The sequence below is a fragment of the Anopheles stephensi genome, chromosome 2 (assembly GCF_013141755.1).
Source record: "Anopheles stephensi strain Indian chromosome 2, UCI_ANSTEP_V1.0, whole genome shotgun sequence".
Taxonomy (NCBI): Eukaryota; Metazoa; Arthropoda; class Insecta; order Diptera; family Culicidae; genus Anopheles; species Anopheles stephensi.
Window position 1 is genome coordinate 14658816 of NC_050202.1, and position 20550 is coordinate 14679365.

The window sequence follows — 20550 nt, forward strand, 5'->3', positions numbered from 1 at the left end:
ATTCCTTTTAAGAGAGAAGGTCAGAGTTAATAGTCGAAGTTGGATCGTTAAGGTTGGCTACAGTCGTTCTTCTCAATCTTTTTCTTGATATTAATTCGTTTAATATTAGCTTCAATGTTAAAAGTTTATCTTGTTTATCTTGACTATGTTTAACAAATAAGAGAGGATCTTAAAATACGTCATCTGGCAAATTTGAAGAGCACGTCAGGGTCCGCCGCAGGCTTTGCTTACCCAAATATTGATTTATTTAGCAACAGAAAAAAAAAACTACAATCAATGAATCATCTGAGCTTAGAGAATAAATATCACTCACTCATCAATCTCGGAAATTAGCAAATGAATGATGATCTTTCCTGAAGGGTTTTGCGGCAAACCACTGGTGCCGTGTGAAAGTTGCCTCATCACAGAGCCCCTGGTGCACGGTGGAACTATTTTCCTAGTTTCGCTTTGTTCGTCGCACTTGAGCCTTCTCCCCCTGCTTGCTTCCCTTCACTAATTGCTGTCATTTTCGCCTGCAAATTGCAAATCATCGCATTTCGGGAGGAGACCGCAACTCTTTTTATGCGCCACGGTTATGCGCTTTTTGGGGGCAGGTCCGACGCCGGCTTTCGGACATATGCTACGCGACCGGCGGCCCCAATCTTCACGCGTTGTATGTATGTTTATTTCAACTTTCTCCTGTCAACATCAATTTGGCAGCTCCCCGGGCAAAGGCTTTCGGTTCGATCACTCCGGTCCGGGCGAGAGATCACATCGGGAAGCAGCGGTTTGGAAGCTTTCGTCCGTTGTTTTTCGTATTCGCTTTCCGATTATGCTGAAAACGTGTGTTTCACCACGTGTTGAGTGCGATCATCCTTTGTGTGTATAGCTTTATTTTCACCGATGCCGGAGGTGCTGTTGGCGCATTGTTGGTTTGTCTTTCATTTTTCTGAAGCGCCCATACCCTCTGCTCACCACATCATCATCATCATTCCCACGGTCCGCTAGGGGAGGTTTTGGTTAACTAAACACCATGCTTCAGATGCAACCCGCAAGGGGGTCGCCAAAAGGCTTCCCTTTAGCCCGTGTCAAATGATACGACCCCGAAAATAGCGATCACTTAACATTCTGATCCACTCGAACAACGGTTCGGAGTGGTTCGGTCGAGTTCGACTTGGAATTTCTTTCTGCAGTGTTAGTAACGGGGAGGAGGAGGGTGCCTTCCAAGTGTACGAAGGGAGTATTGTGGCGTATGTGTGTCGGCAAACAATGAGCGTACTCTACCCCCATCATGACTGCCGTATCATAATCAACTGCATTGGTCGACGGGTCAGTGGAAATGTCTTTGTCGCTCCTTCCTATCAATTACCTAATGCTTTATTAATTGAAAGATTAATGGTGGTTTCGTGGCGATATGCTGGGGGAGTGAGAAGGTTTTAGTGCGTGGTTTTTCTCTCGCTTCGTTTTTTTTGGGAGGGAGCGTGACCCATTAGTGTGTGTACTCTTGGGGATGATGAAGACGGAAACGTATTGCTATGTGGATAGAAATATTTAATGGATATATACGCGAGTGAACGATCGAATTCAGAAACTTAGTTGGGGAACATTATTTGTTGTGCCGGGCTCTATACAATCATATATGAACCATTATTCTCTATTCATGTTGCTTGGCTTGCAGGGATTGTAGATAATAAAGTCAAGAGAAACATGTTTTTGACACGAATGCATGGGGCTTCGGTCAGTATAATGGAACTTTTACAGCACTCAGAGGAATGTTTCAAATGATTAGAGGAATGTTTGAATTTTGCTGTGTAAATTTGCAATTATATAGTGGAATAGTGCAAACCGTGAAGAGAAATTTGCAATATAATTTAGTGTTTTGTAATTAGGGGAATTTTCGCTGAAATCCCGTTCGAATATGTATGACAGGGCGGGTCGATGTTGAGTAACATTCCGCTGGTAATTGTCATAATCAACTTGCATTACAATCCTAAGGAATTTAGGATTTTTAAACCATATTCCTTATATTGAAGGTTTGATGAACAATCGTTTCTATTTTCTATTTACATTAATTGCTCGTTACCATAAAGGTGGTCAATTTATAAAGCTTAAAAAACTCACCAATTTCCGTTAATCGCTGGTATGGCCGCAACTTCGTAATGATGCCCCTTTTGCGGGTCATGCAGTTAGAAATCTTGTGTGCACCGTTCGGAAGCGAAATTCGGGGTCGAAAAGTAACGGGCACAAGTAAAAACAAGCAGCAACACACAAAATAAAATCATTGGATTAATACGTAGCCTAGTGGGCCAAGCCAAGTAAAACGTAAATGATTACAACTCAAACGGAAGCGATTACGAACGCGCCGGGCTCGTAGCTCGCTCACTCACAAAACGGATTCACAAACTAACGGGTGCTGTCTGTCACACAAACACCGTATTCGTCGTGGCGAAGAGAGCTGCTAGTGGAAGGTTACAACAGCAGTGCCCAATGATGACCAGATGTGCAACAGGTTATCCGCGATACGTACGTGTTCGCCAGTTACCAGTGGTACTTTCACGTTAACTTCCGAGAGTCATCACCACCGTACACCGGAAGTGGATGACAATTAGTCAAAAATAGTCACCCATCCGACAATGTGAGCGGAATAATGTGCCAACCGGAAACTGCCGGAGAGAAACGAGGCAAAGCTCGCAAAACAATCCAATAGGTAGAAGGTAGAAGAAAAAAGTGTGCGTGGTTGAAAGTACCTGTTGCACTAAGAGTGATGAGTGGATTAGGTAGAATGTGATGGTAAAATTTGTTTTCCAACTAGCAGATGTTATAATACGATAATTATAATAATTCGTTTGCCAATGCTTGCAATGATAGTAGGGACGTGGCACGCGAACATGCAATTCTCGCTGTCATGTAAAGCTGTAACGTTACAGGTGAAAACGAATGGGCAATGGAAACACATACATGTGTCTCCACCACCTCCGTAGGGAAATAACCCATCGCACAGGTGCATGGCAGGTAACTTTATTTGATTCGCCAAACAATAGACTTGCTAGGCGGCAAGCGACGAACTGTCTGTCCGGTTTGGTTTTGTCTGGATGTTGCGCTATTCGCGCTGTCCGGACCAAGTTTACCGTCCGATGGATAAATTCCCTTCAGAGAGTGTGATAGTATGTGGTTGAATATGGGAAAAAAATGCTGCAAGCGTGGTGGTGCCTCGGTGAGTGGTTGATGCGGGAGTAAAATATGCGATTTGCCACACGCTTATGCAATTAATTTGCATACGATAGTGGATGACAAAGCATACCAGCCAGCACCACCACCCAAGTTCAGCCTTTCTTCTCCACCTTCTCGTCAGTCCTACGGTAGCACACACTCGAAACTACCAGTTTGACGGTGGCGTATGGGAGTAGTGGCGCAATGCGATTCTACTGCTGTTGCTGCTGCTGAGCCATTCACTTGATGAAATTATTTTTTCTATTGCCGGTTTGCGAAAGGCACACGGTTTGCGGAAGTGTTTTGCTTGCCGTTCTCCGCTAGAGCAGCAGCACACCAACGCGGGTGTGCACGTCTCCCATCACTCACTTGTCCAGACGGTGGACCAGCCTTTGAATGGTTACATTAGCGAGGTATGTGACAAGCACAGAATGTTCGATGATAACTGAGCTTCTGTATGTTGGCAATGGATTCAAGGACTAGTGTGTGCATTCGCTGTCATCTGGGTAATTAAATCGGATTTCGTTCAACCAGCGCTGGCTTAGATTTCCTACTTTAAATTAACATCCTTTCAAACATAGGCGAATCATCGTACATCAAATGAAGATATTACGCCCAGATCTGAATAGATAGGATGCAGTTTATTTGAAATGCAATTTGAAACATCAATCCATGAAACAATGTGCTCTAAGTCAAGATCGAATCGATAGAGTGCGCGCGCGCCCCTTACTTATCGGTGGAATGTTTATTACCTCTTTGGCATTCTTTGGAATGCGTGATAGATTCTGTCGATCACGATCTGTCTCGCTCTCTGCTCTAAGCTTTGATTGCATATTGTTTCATATTCCGTTGCAACTCACCGAGAAGTGCTTAGAATAATTGTTTTTCGTTTCTGTGCAACTGCGGAGTTGTGTGTGTGTGCGCCAACCGAGAATATTTACATTAACACCGGATGCTCGGATCAGCACTAATTGAAGGTTGTGAAATGATTAGTCGTTTTGTTGTGCAAAATGGCAGCATTAAATATAATGCCATCAAGACTGATTTGGATGATGGATATGGTCTCTAGCCTAGGCCATGGTATGGCTTTATTTTATTTTTACAGTAAGTGGCAATAGTTTTGCCCCCTGATATACCAAAATTATTCTAACGATTCTAACATAAATCAGTAATTTAGTATGCGAGAACAAATATCAATTTACTCTCATCTTTTCCACCCGATTTGCGCTGTACGCTGATTTTATTTCCAAATATACCTGTTAGAAGGTTTCTTCCCACACTGGTTGCGGTTGAGTTGCCGGTAAATCGTCTCTAATGAAATGACATTGGCGGTGAGACCAGAATAGAATAGCTCTGCTTGTGGTTAAACCACACCACCAAGCGGAAACTACCGTACAGGTTCATCAAAAATAGGGCTTGCTCAGCAATGAATGCAAACCCTTGCCTATCGTTTTTCTAGATCGTACGATATTGCTGTGTACTCCACGCTGTACCCTCGGCATTCGTTGGAGGCAGTGTTGAAAAAAGATAACGCACACACTATTTGAAAGCAAACCGTGTGCTACGCAAAAAAAACCGAATCGATGATGGGAAAAGAATTGAGCACATCATGAATTGCTTGCCTCCATGAAGATGATGCTGGAGGGATATGGTTTGATTTTATTGCGTCGTGTTTTCTTAGAATCCCGTCAATTAGAATGAGAGGTTATGAGACGGCGGGGGGGCAGGCAGGGATGGAGATCAGCGATCGGAACATGCATCGACAAGCGATGCAATAATTCATAAAATTGCCCTCAGCAAATTGTTAATGTACGAGTGCGAGCTGGAATGGGATGCCCGGCGGATGGATGAGATGAACGAAGGGGAGGGAGCGGGGACGAGGTTTACGCGCGGTCCGTACGCCATAAAGAATGCAGTAATCTTATTAAAATGTTTACTTAAACAGTCATCATTGACATGGCTATGGTGCGTCAACGTCCAAGCTCGGCCGGGGCAACTCCAGTGGAATGCCAGCGAACGTATTTAGTACCTTTCCGTGGCTCGCGGTCTCGCCGGGAGGGGAAAAGGAAGGCAGCCAACGGCAGAAGTGCGGGAGGTTGTCTATGCATATTTCAAACTGCATTTGGTTAGGCGGCAACGACGACGACGCTCGCTTGAGGACGGGTGAAACTATTCATCGACGTGTGATGGCTCTTTTCCGGGTGTACATCTTGGTTCGTTTGCAGTTGGATGACAAAGCGTTCGTAACGGTGGAAGGAAGACGCGCAGGAAGAATTCGTCTAGTTTGTTTGTTTTTATTTCGATTTCACTCGGTAGTTCTGTCACGTTGCAGAACGCATAAATTGCGCACCGAAGCCGGTGCGGTGAATGGAATATGAGATATTTTAATGTAATTGCCACTAGAAGCAGCTGAAGCTGGAGCTGGAGGATAAAGCAGTACTTGGGAGAGTTGTGGCGAAATTTATTGGTTGTATGATAATTGGCGTGAGTAGTGGAAACGGGAGATTAGTTGTAAGTTATTCTGACGTTTTCGATGTTCTTGGAGGATTTGCCTATTAACTTGCTGTTTAACCAGTTTAAACTTTTCAAGTAGTGTTTTTGCTAGTTATCTTTAGGCTGCAATGTCACAATTTGTCCAACAGGATTTCACAACAGCCGACAGTCACACAGTCATCTAGTGCTCTTGTCTTCATTTCATTGGTCTTCCGAAGACTCTTGATTGCTCATAGTCCTTTCTTATCTACTTATACTATTTCTTTTGTATGAGCTCTTACTCTATTAGAGGATAGCTAAGGCTTTCGAACAATCCTCAGATTCGGTTTTCGGCCCGATTTTCGGTTAGAAACCGATACTAGAGAGAAAACTAAAATAGGAGATCAAGCACTTTCTATTGTTCTTTGCATCATCTTTTTTTTTATACCCTTTTCCAAGTGAAAGCTACCATGATGGGTTGTTTCAATTGCTTTAGATTTTATCTGGCGGCTCTTAGGAAAATTGTCTAAATTAGTCTTGCGACCCAGTGTTATCGGAACGATCTGAAACGGTGGTAAAAAAATAATTGGTTTTTCTGCAATTTTCCTATTAGTTTTGTTTCCCCACGTAGACCACGCACCTGAACATTATCTCTTGCGTTTGTTTGTTGTTAAAGTTCAGTGAAAGTTGTGGCCACAAATTGTGATTTTAAACACAATCCTCAATTATTTGTACGGGCAAGCGGGCCCAGCTGTTCGGTCATTGTTAGAGATGAAAACTGAGTGAGAGAAAAAAAAAGGATGGGTACGCGAACAAACATTTTTAAACACAATTTTGGATAGATTTTTGTTTAACGACCACAAAGCAAGTAGACCAACTTTGTGGAGTCTACGGGACTTTTGGGATCTCGTTGGGTAAGGTTTTTCGGTTGCGGTTGGCCGGCTTATGTTTACATCCGATTTTTCGCCTTTTCACGGCAAGTTGTTAGCTACTGTGTTTGTATTCGATCACTCTAACACTACCGTTTGTATGTTTTCTTGGAGCTTTTGAGGGTCCATAGCAGCCATTTATTGTTGAAGAATTATTCATCAAACAAAAATGAAAATATTCCTAATGCCATCCCAATTCACCAAATTATCACCCCAAATCTAATAATCCCTAACGACATCTGCTTACAGATATTCTCCCAACAACATTGTCGTCACCCCAATTTTCTCCAACCCTTAAAACGATCCCCAAAACCTAAATGATTCGGTTAGTCAATCATAAGCCTTCAGCTTCCATTCCTCGCATTCTACCTATGAGCAATGGAGGCGGCCACTTTGGGCAGGGTGCTAAGGGCGTAGCGAAAATAGGTGCTAACGAGTGCCGGAGATGAAGCTAATTAATTTTCCCGGGATAATCGCCGTCGCCACGCGGGGTGGGCTAATGCTCCACGGTGCCAAACATTTCAAGCGCCGCAAGTCATCGAATTTCCCGGTCGGTAGCATTATCTGGAGCACAATTTCCACGGCGTAATGCTTTCCTCCACGGCGACGGCTTTCGGCGGTGGTCTGCATTGCATTGTGACGCCTAACGCCTTTTGTGTACGAGGTCGCGATGGGGCCTCGTAATTGTGGTTTATTACACGCGCCAGGTTCACATTACTCGCGTCTCTCCATGCCTCCCTTCCCACTGTCTCTCGCACTCCAAATGGGCGAAAGTTATGGTCAGAGAGTTCACTTTCATTGTCGGAAAAGCGGAAGCAAGAGGTTAGCTTTTCACATTCGGGTGCATTTTGGGGGCTTCCGCTAGAATGGAGTGTGAGTGTGTGTGAGATCGCCAATGGATTTCGCCTGAAAATTATCGCCTCCGTTATGATTTGAGAGTAATTAGCGGTGTGTTCGTGTGTGTGTGTTTCCATTTCCCCTTGTTTTTGGGGTTTTAAAGTCTTATCGTTTGCGCTTTCGGTTGGCCCGCGAGCAGCCGAGTTTTCCTGCTGCAGCAACGTACCGAGGCATGAAGACGGTTTACGAGGTGAAAAAAGGGGTGATTATTGTTCGCACAAAATGAAAGCAGCCAATGCTTGACCCAGATAGTGTATCAAAATTTGGGCAGTGATAAAAAAGCTCCAGTTTCGAATGGTTTTTGATGTAGACTTTCTCGAAAATAAAGCGGTTTCACGCGGTGCTTTACTCTGGGATACACGGTGCAAGAGGAAAATATTTTGTGAACAGTTTGTAATGGTGGAAAACATGACATATTTTTTGATCATTTTACAGATGAGTTCAATTTCTCGATTAAAATATGTTGGTCCATTGAATGGAACTTTTGAAACGCTCAGGAGAATATTTCAAATGAGAAGAGGAAGTTGGCTGTGGAATTTTGCAATCATATAATGGATTTTTTTTCTATTTTAAAGCTTGACATGGTTAGATCAAAGCCACAGCAAATTGCAAAGTTCTATAGTCGTGATTGGAAGATTCCTTAATATGACTGCAAAGCTCCAAACCGGTCTTGAAAGATTCCACTGTCCATTTGAAACACTCTTTCGAACGATTGAAAAGATCCATTATATGGATGCAAACCCTGTACCTCAACTTAAACAAAATCCTCAGCTTTGCGGTATGCCATTCTACCACGCAGTTGACTTTTATAATTATTCCAATTAGATTGTCTCAAGTTAATGGGCAAACAAGGGCGCATATTTATGCCAGTGCTGTGGTGCACTGAATGATTCATTAGAAATGATAACATGATTAGCATTTGGCGAAGTTTCATGTGTCATGTCGCCCTGCCTGCCTAAATCGCTCACTTTCAAGCGGTTGAAATAATGTGTGTGATGATAATATGGCATACAAGAACCCTGCCACGAACCGTGTATCCTCCCGAGCGACGCAGAGGGATGCAGTACAACGGAGCTTGAACAAATATTGACCCTTTTCCAGTGTACACCACCCGGCGCGACTGTCAACACCAACTCCACGGTCTTGCGCCTCGCCCGTACCGAAAGGCAAACAGTAATCCCACCTACCCTTTCGGCGTGTCCGAAGTTGCGGGAAAACAATCCGTGTCGGTGGAAAGGCGCCAACCAACAGCAACGCCACTCATCCTCATAATGTAGTGCGGAGTTTTTCGGTGCTTTCGGTGGGTCATTTGTGGTGCCGTACGTCGATCAATCGGGATGGACCGACGCCGGGTGAAGTGTTTTACCAGAGTAAACAAACCTAACCTTACTTTTTTGGAGTGCTTCTGAACGAGCGCCTCTCGACTCTCGGCTGGATGAGTTGCTGTTTTTTTTTTTGGTTGGTTCGTTTTCATGAGCTTTGGGTCCTTGAGATACGAATAACTGAAGAACGTATTATGCGTGTAAGATTAAGCCATTAAAAATTTGTTCCATTTTATTTGTTTATTTTTTACTGTTTTACAAGGCATCTTGGACAAAAGCTGTCAATTATTTTGGAATCCTTATTAAAGGAAGAATCCTTCTCGATCCTTGAAAAGTTGTTCTAAAGCAAAGGAAAAACATTTTGCTAACCAGGACATAGTTTCAATTGGATTGCAGATTTTCGTCGAGCACAGATGCTCAAGAGCCCTGCAGCAGGAGGGCACATCCCTTATACCCCTGCATCTATGCAATTCGGTTCGGATAGTTGTTCAAAAATAATGATAATCCACCGTACAAAATGCCGCAGGTTCATTGGCCTTTCGTTTTGATTCATACAATCTCCAGAAGACAGCGGGAGAGAGAGAGAGAGATCGTCCACAACATGATACTCCGGATCTCTTGACATAAAATAGGTCCCGGTTGATATTGCGTTTGCTTTCGACTTCTTCTTCTGCTGGGACATTCAGTTCAGAAACAGCTTCAAGGGGGGCTGTTACACTGCAAAACAGAAGCGAGCCGTCCGATCTCCGACGATGTTGTTCGTAGTGTGTGGAGTGTTTTGCTGGAAAGGAAAGAAAGGTACACAAAAAACACGGAAAATATGTTTTCGACCATTTTGACCGGTGGACAGGTTTTTTTTTGTTTTTTTTTTTTGGACGAGCTCGTCCCGTTCGCCCAAAACACACATTCCAGCAACGAAAGTGGAATGCTGTTGTGTGATGAGACTTTCCTTTCGATGGCGTAGCATTGGCATTCTCCCTTTCTACACGATGATGAAATCTTTATCGGGTACGTCCCGATGGTCGCAGACCAACAGCGCGAAGCACAAAAGCGTGGTTAGGATGTGGATGGGTGACACGCATTACGTGTGTTGATTAAAGTTATCTAATCCAGTGGAAGGAAATGCTGTGTTTTTGGACGGAAGAACGGCACGGTTGCTATCTTGTTTTGCATGTCCCTTTCGGAATGGCTGATGTACCTGCGTGCAGCAACTATCTCCAGGTCGATCGAAAACAACGTCACATCCGCCGGAATTCGTGTCCGCTGAGGAATCGTGGTAAGAAAATTCCACTCATTCCAGAGCAGTTTGAGCAGCCTTTCGCTTCTTCCAGCTCTGCCAGATGGAAGTATGGAAGAGCAAGCAAACAAACCTTCATTTTCGTTCGCCCTCTAGAGGTTCGTGTTCGCGTGCGACCGTTGTATTTATGCTGGTGAGCGTGTGAGTCTTTATGTTTCTAATTATGCGCTGTTTGGCTCGCGCGTTAAAAGCGACGGCTAAGCGACAATAATGAGTCTCGCGGTCTCGCTTGCCGATGGGGCACCGTTTGTCGGAACGAACGGCTCTTTTGCTCATTAAACAACTTTCGGCGGGTGGGTGAGATGTGTGCACCTTCAATTATGCAAATCATCGGCCGCTCATCGTGTGGCGACTTGTTGAAGCGCACAGAATGCGGAAGAGAGGACGACTCCACGTCAGATGGTGACCTCGTCCGGGGGACCCACAGGTGACGAACGGCGGTGAACCGATTTCCGTGCTCTTTTGCCCGCAATCAGTTCCGATCTGAAGTGCCTGTGTAGGTAGGGGGCGAGGGTGGTTATTGTTGTTGCGGATCGACGATTCTAGAGCGACCGGCCGGGACAACATTCCTCGAGGAGAGGGCCCCGTGTTTTGAATGCATCATCCGGGGTAGCTTATCCTCACCGTAATCATCATCAGCTCCACAAACGCGCGCGCGTGTGTGTTTAGCTGTCGTCACGGCGCTATACGGACCGTTTGACGGCGCCGGAACTGGAATGACCGGTTTCCGTGTGTCAAGGCTGCGTAGTGCACGGTGTGGATTCCTTTCGGTATGATGATGATGATGGTTTCCTTATACCGATTAGATAACACCAAACGTTACACGACTCCACCTACCTACTGCCTCATCTTCTTCTCCTTTCCCACCCAGCTTAGTATTTACATTCCGGAAGGGCTCGAGAAGGGCACTCCTTGCGATGCGAATCCATCCATCAGCATACCTGCGAGTGTGTGTGTGTGTGTACGCGCTCGAAAGTGTGCTTGACGCTTATGGACATGTGTATGCAGTTTGTTTGCATTGATAATGAGGAGTGCGCGTCTTTATCGAGGTGACAATGATTCAATTAGCATTTTAATGCACCCAACATCGGTATGCACACTGGGCAACACCCCAAAACCACCATTCTGCTGCTGCTGCGAGTTGGCTTCGTAGCGCTCCATCTACAGAAGCAGCGAAAAAAAAGGGCAGTGAAGTTTATTAAGGTGAAGTAGTTGATATCGTACACATGATAGGCAAAAGAGTGAGGCCGCGGTGGTGTGCCCGGAGTGCCAAGAGGAGGAAGAAAAATAAATGACTTGGAGAAGCAGCACCGCTGAAAGGAGTATGCGAGGCCGAGGGTCTCTGTATGAGGTGCTATAAATTAATTGAATCGTTCGCATTCCAACGAGTTCACCGTGTCTAATTGAAGCTATGTGGGTTTGGTGTGAAGCAAATGAAGCATAAACGATGTACCACACTTCGCTATATGGTCACCACGAACATTGGAGTTGGAATGGGAAAATTGAACAATATTCATGGGTTATCAGTGATACCCAGGGGCGGTCCGGTGGCGGTCTTCACACGTCAGGGCCGGGGTTCAAATCCCATTCAGACCGCCTCCCCGTACGCAGGGCTGACTACTTTGCTTACGGGTAAAATTAAGTCACAAAAATCCAGAAATCAAGGTTGTAGTGTCAAGGAAGAAGAAGAAGATCAGTGATACAGAAAGTTGAGCACATTTAATACAAAGCATTGGTAGGTTAGATCTCCTATGTTCGGATTGTTGTGGAATAGTTATACTTCTATATATATATATATATATATATATATATATATATATATATATATATATATATATATATATATATATATATATATATATATATATATATATATATATATATATATTACTTCCATATACATCTAGGTTATGATTTTATCAATTATTTGATCTCTATCAGGATGCTCCACTTTACTTTCAAATACAGCTTTATCCCTTTGTGTGATATTCAGGGATCAGATCAGCTGCTTCCAATCTTCACTCTTGCCTCCGGAAATCTAATGCTGTATTCACGAAGTAATGGATGAAGCATTTACCAGTAAGCTTATTACATTATGTTAACACACTAGCCAGCTCGTGTTCGTGCAACACCATTTTTAGCGGCCGAGAGAGAAGAAAAGAATCTTATTATTTGCGTCTGACGATGGTGGTAGGGGCTTGTCAGATTAATCCTCAAGCCTCGCACCGAAAGCATCTCAACACCCGGAGGTAAACCAGCTCGGCACGAGTGAAAATGGTTCTTGGGGTTAAAGAGAGCAAGATAAACCGCACAGAGAACCGCATAAAAGATGCAAACGGTGCGCAAGCAACAGTGTCAAGAAAAATCTTCGGCCGAAAAAATGGCCACAGGAAATGGGCCACACGCGTACGATTTGCTCGGGAGGAGGATCGCGTGCAGTGAGGATAAAGTTCTCGACCAATCGCAGTACTCCCGGAGCGAAAGAGCCTCCAAACCAAGCCGCGTCACACCACACAGCAGCACAATCTTCTGGCTCGAGGGGACTTTACTGGAGCTTTATGGCCGGGTTGCCTTTGACTGGGTTTGAGGAAGTTCAGGAAAAACCCACAGACCAACTCCCTCTGCTTCTCTTCTCTCGAATACCTTTGTCCTGTCACTGTACGCGAGTGTTCCAGACTTTCTACCGAGAAAACGAACAAAAAAAACTCACCTCTTCCAGACTGAAATCTGATGATGATGACTGTGTGCAAATAAAAGTAATGTGCCCGAGCCCGAGATTGGAATGGAAAGTCTCACATTCCGTTTGATGTTCGACGGGGTGTGTGTGTTTTTTTCTTTTCACCTTTTTTACCACAAACCGTACCACCGGCACCGTCTCGGAAAATCGCCTTCCCAAACCATTAAAAGCCATTTGCCCGGTTTTCCCTCGCTTTTTTTGTGGTACCTTTATATTGGTCGGGAAAGGAAGGATTTTTCGCTCCTTTTCCGAAATGGGTTTCAAACTGTCGGCGTCCTAAAAACCGGTCTCTTGGCACTCATTTTCACCACTCACCGATAGGCGGTGCGCTGCACTCACACACGTACACACCCATATAAATAAGGCTTTTATCGTTTTATCCGTTTTTGGCGTCTATCGCGTCCACCGTCTCCACTAATCTTCTCGTCCAGGTTCCCCTCAAACACCCAGAGGAGGACCATTGGTTCGTGGTTGCTTTTGCGAATGATGAAATCGGTGCCACTGTTGCTAAGCACTACTACTACTACCAAGCGCACCTTGCCATCCCACCGGGTTTGTTTGAGAAGGGCGTGAGATAGTGGCAAAAGCGCGCGTGCCCTGTAAATGGCGGCTATCCTTTTTTTTGCCCCCCTTAGGGATAGGCCGATCAATAATAATGTGTGTCCCAGACACACATACAAACGCGCGCGCGCCTTTCCATTGTAGGTGAGTGCCGTGACGGCCGCGTCACCCGGCAAATCCCGGCAACTCTGGCTCTCCGGTGTGTTAGAGCGTGGTCGTTGCGTTTGTATGGGTGTCTGATGGGCCGTCCTGATAAGAAGGCGGACTGCTGCATGTGTATATGTGTGTCCTCGCTATGAAAGGAGGAAAATGAGAGATGAAGTGTGTCTGTGGTAGTGATGTCGAATAAAAAGGATATTCGGAGGCTTTCAACTGTGAGTATTAAATGTGGGCTCGCTCTCAGGAAAAGCGAGAGAGAGAATCTCGACGAAAGAGAAGAAAATAGGACGCTTTATCATGTTGTAGCTACACGTTTGAATTTTGCACATGGCGCACGCTTTCTATATGCCGGAAAAACGGCCACGCCAAACGCGGCTCGCCGCCGCCAGCAGCAAATTTTCTCCCCAGATGTATCCCCCGTTATTCAGCGAATGCAATTAGTGGACAATTTCTCGTCTTTTATCTCATACTTAGCAACATACTTTGAACCGTAAAGTGAGCTCTTCTATTAAATTATTAGCTATAAGAGATGTACAGTACCCGTGGTTTCCTCTAGTACGCCATATTAAACGCCCACGCACAAAAACGCGTGGGCGGCCATTGGTAATTGAGGAGGGGGAGGAGGAGAACAGTAGGGGAGGCTCACCCCGAGGGCGCGATGCTGATATCCAGTGTTTTCTACCCACAGGCAGCCAAGCCAACACACAAAGCAAATCGTTGGAGGATAAAATTAGATTTCAGGGGAACGCAAACGAGCCGTAGCCGGCTGCCCGGCTCCACAGGCGGCAAGAGAGAAGCGTAAGAAATGACTCGAACGCAAAAAAAAGGCAGGTTGGTTGGGCTTGTGTCCCCGCCTTTTCCTGCAGCGTCCGAGTTTCCGGGGAACAATTCGCGTTTGCGCGCGCAATAAGCCGCCGACCATATAGTAGACGCCGGACACGGGAGGACGTAGCGGCGGAAGGGCATCGATGTCTGAGGGAGGAGGGTGTGAAAGGGTGCAACTGTGTTAGTGTGACAGGTCGCCATCCCGGACCCGCCAGCGCTGTGGCGTGACAGGAGGAGGAGGAGGAGGAGTATGGTGGGGAACTTTGATTTGAGGAGGTTGGTGGTTGTCGGTCCAGATTTTCCTTGTCCAACCTTTTTTTTCTATTGAGAGAAAAAGCTTTATAAGAGCTCGATGGAAAAGCTACCCGGTGCCGCGCACTGTCTGGGTGTGTGCAATTTTGCGCCCCGAAAGAGGATACATGCGTATAAATCATCTTTCCCGTGGCAGCATTATAATGTGTTGGGCATTAATGTATGCAATGGAACTGGGATTTATTGTGCGAACGCCCGAACCTTCTCCATCGCAACGCATTTGACATGCATTTCCATTGTTCGACCTAATGGCCCTGTTGTTGGGTTTTTTTTTGTTTTGGGCGAGAAGAGCGGAGATCCTGAACTTAACAGGTTTAATGGCTGACATCCAACTGTTAGCAAATGTAGGCCAGTCGGCGGCACCGGACAATCATCGAATGTGAGCAATTTGCACTGGTGTGTGCAGACATCAATTTGGTGATGCGTTGAGCAATTCTTTCGGGACAAAGAGATTCACCTTAGAGGGATCGCTGGATAGAACGAGCAAGAGTCTCTTCAAGTTGTGCGAATGCTTGCAATGTTTTTTTAAATAATACTATTTTCCTTTACAAGACAACTATAGCTTAATACTACTCCCGTAAAGTTCCGGAACTAATATCGCGACGTAGTCATCATTCGTCCAAGGACTCATGAATATTAAATATTTTCTATCTTTCTTTTCCTTACAGAACATTGACCATAAGCTGAAGCTGCGCTCGAAGAAGGGACAGCTGCCTTTCGTCGAAGTCAATGGCGAAGAAATCGCAGACTCGACCATCATCATGCAGGAGCTGGCGACCCGCTACGACAAGGACCTGGACGCCGCCCTGACCCAGGAGCAGCGCAACATTGCCCACGCGATGATCTCGATGCTGGAGAACCATCTCGTCTGGGTGGTGCTGTCGTGGCGCAGCAAGAACACGGAACAGATGCTTAAGGGATATAAAATCAACCTGCAGCACGCCCTCGGAAGCCGTCTGCCGAACGCGCTGCTGAACTTCTTCTTCAAGTTCCAGTTTAGCCGCAAGGTAAGAGCACTCTTTGGATTTCGAACTATATTGTTTGTGTGTGTGGTTTGTCTGTCTGTGCACACCCATCTGTCCTACTACTGTTCATACGGTGATACTGCTGCTTGACACATCCTAGGCTCACCGCACCTTGTGGTGTAGCAATCCTTTCTGCACCTTCATCCAACACTAGTAAGAAACACCTCGTAGAACCTTATAGTGAAGAGCTCGATCGGTCTGTGCATGATTAGAACCCATTCTATCTGGATGCTAGCTAGCGAAGAAATTGGAGAAAGTCCTATCATTCCTGCATGAATCATCAAATCCGGTATCATACCATGCGCTGACTTTTGCAGTAGGGCTCTCTATTCTTGTTTTAGCTCATTTTCGGGTGGGGAATAAGAGGGGTAAAAGGGGGGAGGGGTCTCACTCACACAGAAACAACAGTACCTAACAAGCCCGAACTACATTCATCTCTCAACCATACCGTCATTGTAGTGTGCACCCGTTTGTTAATCGGAACCATCCGTCCTCTAACGTCTCTAGTGTTTCCAGGGTGCTAAAAAGGTGAAAGCTCAAGGCCTGGGTGTTCACAAGCCCGAGGAGATCGAGGAGTTCGGTCGCAAGGATCTGAAGGTGCTGTCTGAGCTGCTGGCCGATAAGCCGTTCTTCTTCGGTGACGAACCCACCACGGTATGTATTGGATGTGCGCCGAAAAAGGGATATGGATATGGAGACTGATTTCGAATTGTATTCTATTTCATTTCCAGCTGGACTGCGTTGCATTCTCCGTATTGGCACAGATCCATTTCATCCTGGACGAGGTTAAGTACGGGCTGAAGGAGTTCATGCAGGAGAACTGCCCGAATCTGGTGGGTCACGTTTCGCGAATTAAGGAGCGTTGCTTCCCCGACTGGGAGGATATCTGCACCAAGCTCGATCTGAACGCGCACATCCCGAAGCCAGAGTAAGTGGGATTGAAAACCCAGTGCGAAATGACCGTTTTGTTCTAATGAAACCTGTGTCCCCCGTTTTTTTTTTGTAGACCCGAAACCAAGGAAAACAAGGAAGGTGCTGACACGGAAAAAACTGCCGAACAGGACAAGAACGAGTCGGAAAAGGAGCTCGAGAAGGACAACTCGAACGAGAAGTCCGAAAAGAAGGAGGAACCCGAGAAGGTGGTGGAAGAAAATAAAGAAAAAGAGGAGGCAGCCGCCAAATAAGGTGGACCACCGCATTAAAATCTGGTCCGGCCGCCGCCGCCGCCACCACCGTGCAGCAGCAGCAGCAGCAAAGGGAAGCATAATGCTTTTTACACTATTCTACTAGAAGCCGTCGACGCTGTTTTAAACCAGTGTGCCGACGTGCACCCCGAAACATCCACCAGCTTCTCCCTGCTCGGTTGGGAGAAGCCGATCCAATTCCACCTACTCTTTATGCGAGGATATATTATTTTGTAGAAAAAAAAATCAACCACAAGGAAGGAAAGCAAATTCTTACCGAAGAAATACACAACACGTGCGAAGTAGTCCAGTCCGGGATCCGGGAGATTTTTGTTTGTCTGCCAATCACCACCGTCGCCCATGGTTGTGTGGGGGTGTGAGTCGGTATACTCGGGCGGTTGCTTTTTTGTGTTTGTGTTGTGTAATGAGACAAAGGGGGGAGGGGGGAAAGCTGGGAATGTTCCGTTTCCGTCTCCCCTTTCGATTGTTTATTCGAAATTTGGCTTTTTGTCCTCTCTATATATGTATATGTATAACTTTTTTTTGTTTTAAAAAAGCTGTTTTGTCGTGCTTTTGATAGTTTTCTTATCGCGCATGCATATAAATTTCCCGTAACAAAAAAACAAACAAAAAAATCTTCCGAGATAAAATAGGAGTAGCATAAAGAGCATGGGGTGGGGTGGGAGTATATTAATTGAATATTATATAGAAAAGATAAAATTAAACAAAATCAGAAAGAGGAAAGTTCAGATTCATACGACATAAGCAAGGAAGTGTGCGTGCGCGTTTGTGTGCGCGATCCAGCGTTTGAAGACCAAACCACACCGTAGCAACGGGGAAAAGGGAAGGGAAAATGGAGAGGGGGGGGGATGGGGAAACGCAGAGTCCGCCAAAAGGGACGTGCGAATTTCGAAGAGAATGTGCCAGCATGATGAAGAAAACTGACGATGATAACCACAGAAAGGGTAAAAAGAAAGGAAAACGCAGAAGAAAAGCGACATTAAAAAGAGATAAAAAAGGGAAAAGGAAAATGGAAAGAGGAAGTGGAAATTGAATGGAAAAGTAGAAAAGGCGTTCAGACATGACAGCAGAAGCTGAGAGGACAGGAAAGGGAAGAAGCGTTTTCGAAATTGGAAAACCTGTTAACGGAAATGGCCACTGCCGAGTAGTGTTTTGCGTTTCGCGTTGCCTCCCTTCCTGGCACAAAGCAAACAAACAAAAAATAAATAGAAATTACTCGTATTAAGTAAAAACCGGAAAAAAATGCAAGCAAAACAAACAAACACTACACACACACACACACATCGCTACAAGATGAAATGGGGGAAACAAAGAAATGAGAGAGATGAGAAAGGCGAAGGAGGAGGGGGAGAGGAGACGTTGGAGAAAATGCAAACAGTTAGCACAAAACTGTTGTTGCAACATTGGCAAACAAGCAAAGAGGAAGAATGGATGATAGTAGCAAAACGGCGCGAAAAGAAAAGAAAACAGGAATAGATATGGCATACAATACTCAAAAACTTTTCATTTGTGTAAAGATTTTTTGCAGACGTAACATAAGTGGGTAGACTCAGCAAAACGAAAGCAACAGAGAGAGAGAGAGTAGGTAATGAAAACAGAAACAGTAACCAACAACAGCAACAAAAAAAAAAGAAAAAAATGAAACAAAACAAGAAAAAAAAGTCAAATAAACCTTTCGTCTGTTCAGTATTTTCGCTGAACAGAAAACGACAACCCTTTTCCGAGCGACGAACAGCGAACACATTGAGCCTGAGTCCGCGATGACCCGCGATATGCTGAAGATTGGAGAGTTGGAATGTGCAGAGTGACGCCGTTATTGTGCAACACTGGGATGAGAAAGTGCGAATATAGGTGTGTGCGGCTAGCTAGAATCGTATCTCTCTGTGGTGTGTGTGTGTGTTACTTTTTGTTTTAGGCGCTGTTGCAATTGTTCAGTTTTTTTTTTCAGTTAAGCAGTTAGTCTGAGGATTAATCCGCTTTCTGCGAGCTCCCATGCACTATGGGCTCTTCCTTATGGCTTAAAGAGGATGGTCAGAACCAGGGTGTGAAACTCCCACCAGCTCGAATGTAGGGAAGCTAGGGTCCTTTGCTTTTGGTTTTGCCACCCTCCTAACCCTCCCCCGGCGCTTCCATCTCTCTCTGCAGACACTTCTGAGCTTCATGTGCAAACGAAATGATTTAGGAAGGTAGACAAACACACACACACACACACTCGATGAATGCCCGTGAGCGAGCGATATTAGTAATTTGTACAATTGCTATTGAATATTTTTTATATTTTTCTTATATATTTTATATTTATAGTACTTTTATGCAACAGACATACACAACACACACACACACACACACCTAACACACACATGAAGAACGAAAAGGTAATGTATAATAAACGAAAATATCTCTCCCATTGTAACGTTGGTTTTTGACGACATTTCGTGCATTTTAACAACAGAAAACGGGCCTTGGGGCTGTGTTGTTGCGGTTTGCAAAAGTTTGGCGCTTCAGACCAAATAGAGAGAACCACGGTGATGGAGAGCATATTGGGGTGTTTTTTTTTATTCGGTTCCATTAGTCTTTTCGCGTTTTTATGTCCTCCCTCTGTCTATTGCTTTTTTCGAACTCGGCTTTTTCGCGCCCAAGAAACCCCCCCCCCCCCCGTCTGATGCAATTTACAGTAGTTCAGCTTAAGCGAAGTGTGTTGAGTGGTAGCTTAATGATTTTTTTTTTCGTTTTTCTGTATCGTTTTTAGTCGATAATTTTTTGTGCTTCTTTCAAGAAAATATACACATAGCATGTACCAAGTGTGGGGGTGTGTGTGTGCATTTTTTTTTCGTGTTGTAAGCTGCATCTAGCTGTGCCGGATACGGGCACGAGAATATGGGGGATCGGACGGTTAGGTATTTAGTGCGATAAAAAAACAAACAAAATAAACCCCTTTTTGTAAATTTATATCAGCCAGAATATGTTAAATGTACGCTGAGATTCTTCATACGGTTAGTCAGACACTAAGTGGGGGTACTGGGAAGGATTAGGACGTCGTTAGTACGATTGGTGTGAAGGGACATCGTGTTGGGCAGTGGAGGTGATCGGTGGGAAGGTTGCGGAAATTTCTTGTTTCGCAGCTGCAGCTGAAAAGGAACACAACAACATACGATCAAAATCTCTTTTTAAAAGGAAGAGATGTGCATTATTACAGCCGCCATCAGGAATTATCGGTGAGACGTTTAAAATCATAAAGAATAAATCAAACAAAACCCCCATACGTTCTCTCATTTTCTCTCTCCCCCAAAATAGTAAAATCAAACTGATAAACACACATACACACAAACTCATTTCGTCACTAGAATGATCGCGCTGATTTGAAACTGTAGAAAATGCAAAAAAGGTCCACTGATCATTGTAACGCAAGAAAAAAAGAAACCCAGCAACTTTATATGTAAACAAACGAAAAACGAAAAAATGCATACATACTACCACGTACATAACATTCAAACATACAGCAACCCATATAAAACTGTGCGTACATTTAGGCGTAAACATTTGGTGAACAGCATCCAATAAACGAATGGAAAATCTGAAAGGAAATAAATTGATATGAACCACGACAACAATCAAAGCGG

General features: G+C 44.8%; 1 protein-coding gene across 7 annotated transcripts in view; it reads left to right on the plus strand.

Moving 5' to 3' along the window:
* Window positions 1-20190, plus strand: part of LOC118504180 (failed axon connections) — a 47763-nt gene extending 27573 nt beyond the window's left edge. For 6 of the 7 annotated variants that reach the window (XM_036038332.1, XM_036038338.1, XM_036038333.1 and 3 more), the window contains exons 3-6: window positions 15369-15707; window positions 16233-16379; window positions 16457-16653; window positions 16732-20190. In XM_036038332.1, coding sequence (XP_035894225.1) covers window positions 15369-15707; window positions 16233-16379; window positions 16457-16653; window positions 16732-16909 — 861 coding nt within the window. In that variant the 3' untranslated portion in view covers window positions 16910-20190. The remainder of the gene's footprint in view (window positions 1-15368; window positions 15708-16232; window positions 16380-16456; window positions 16654-16731) is intronic. The other variant, XM_036038339.1, reaches the window with a different exon arrangement.
* Window positions 20191-20550: the final 360 nt, after the last annotated feature.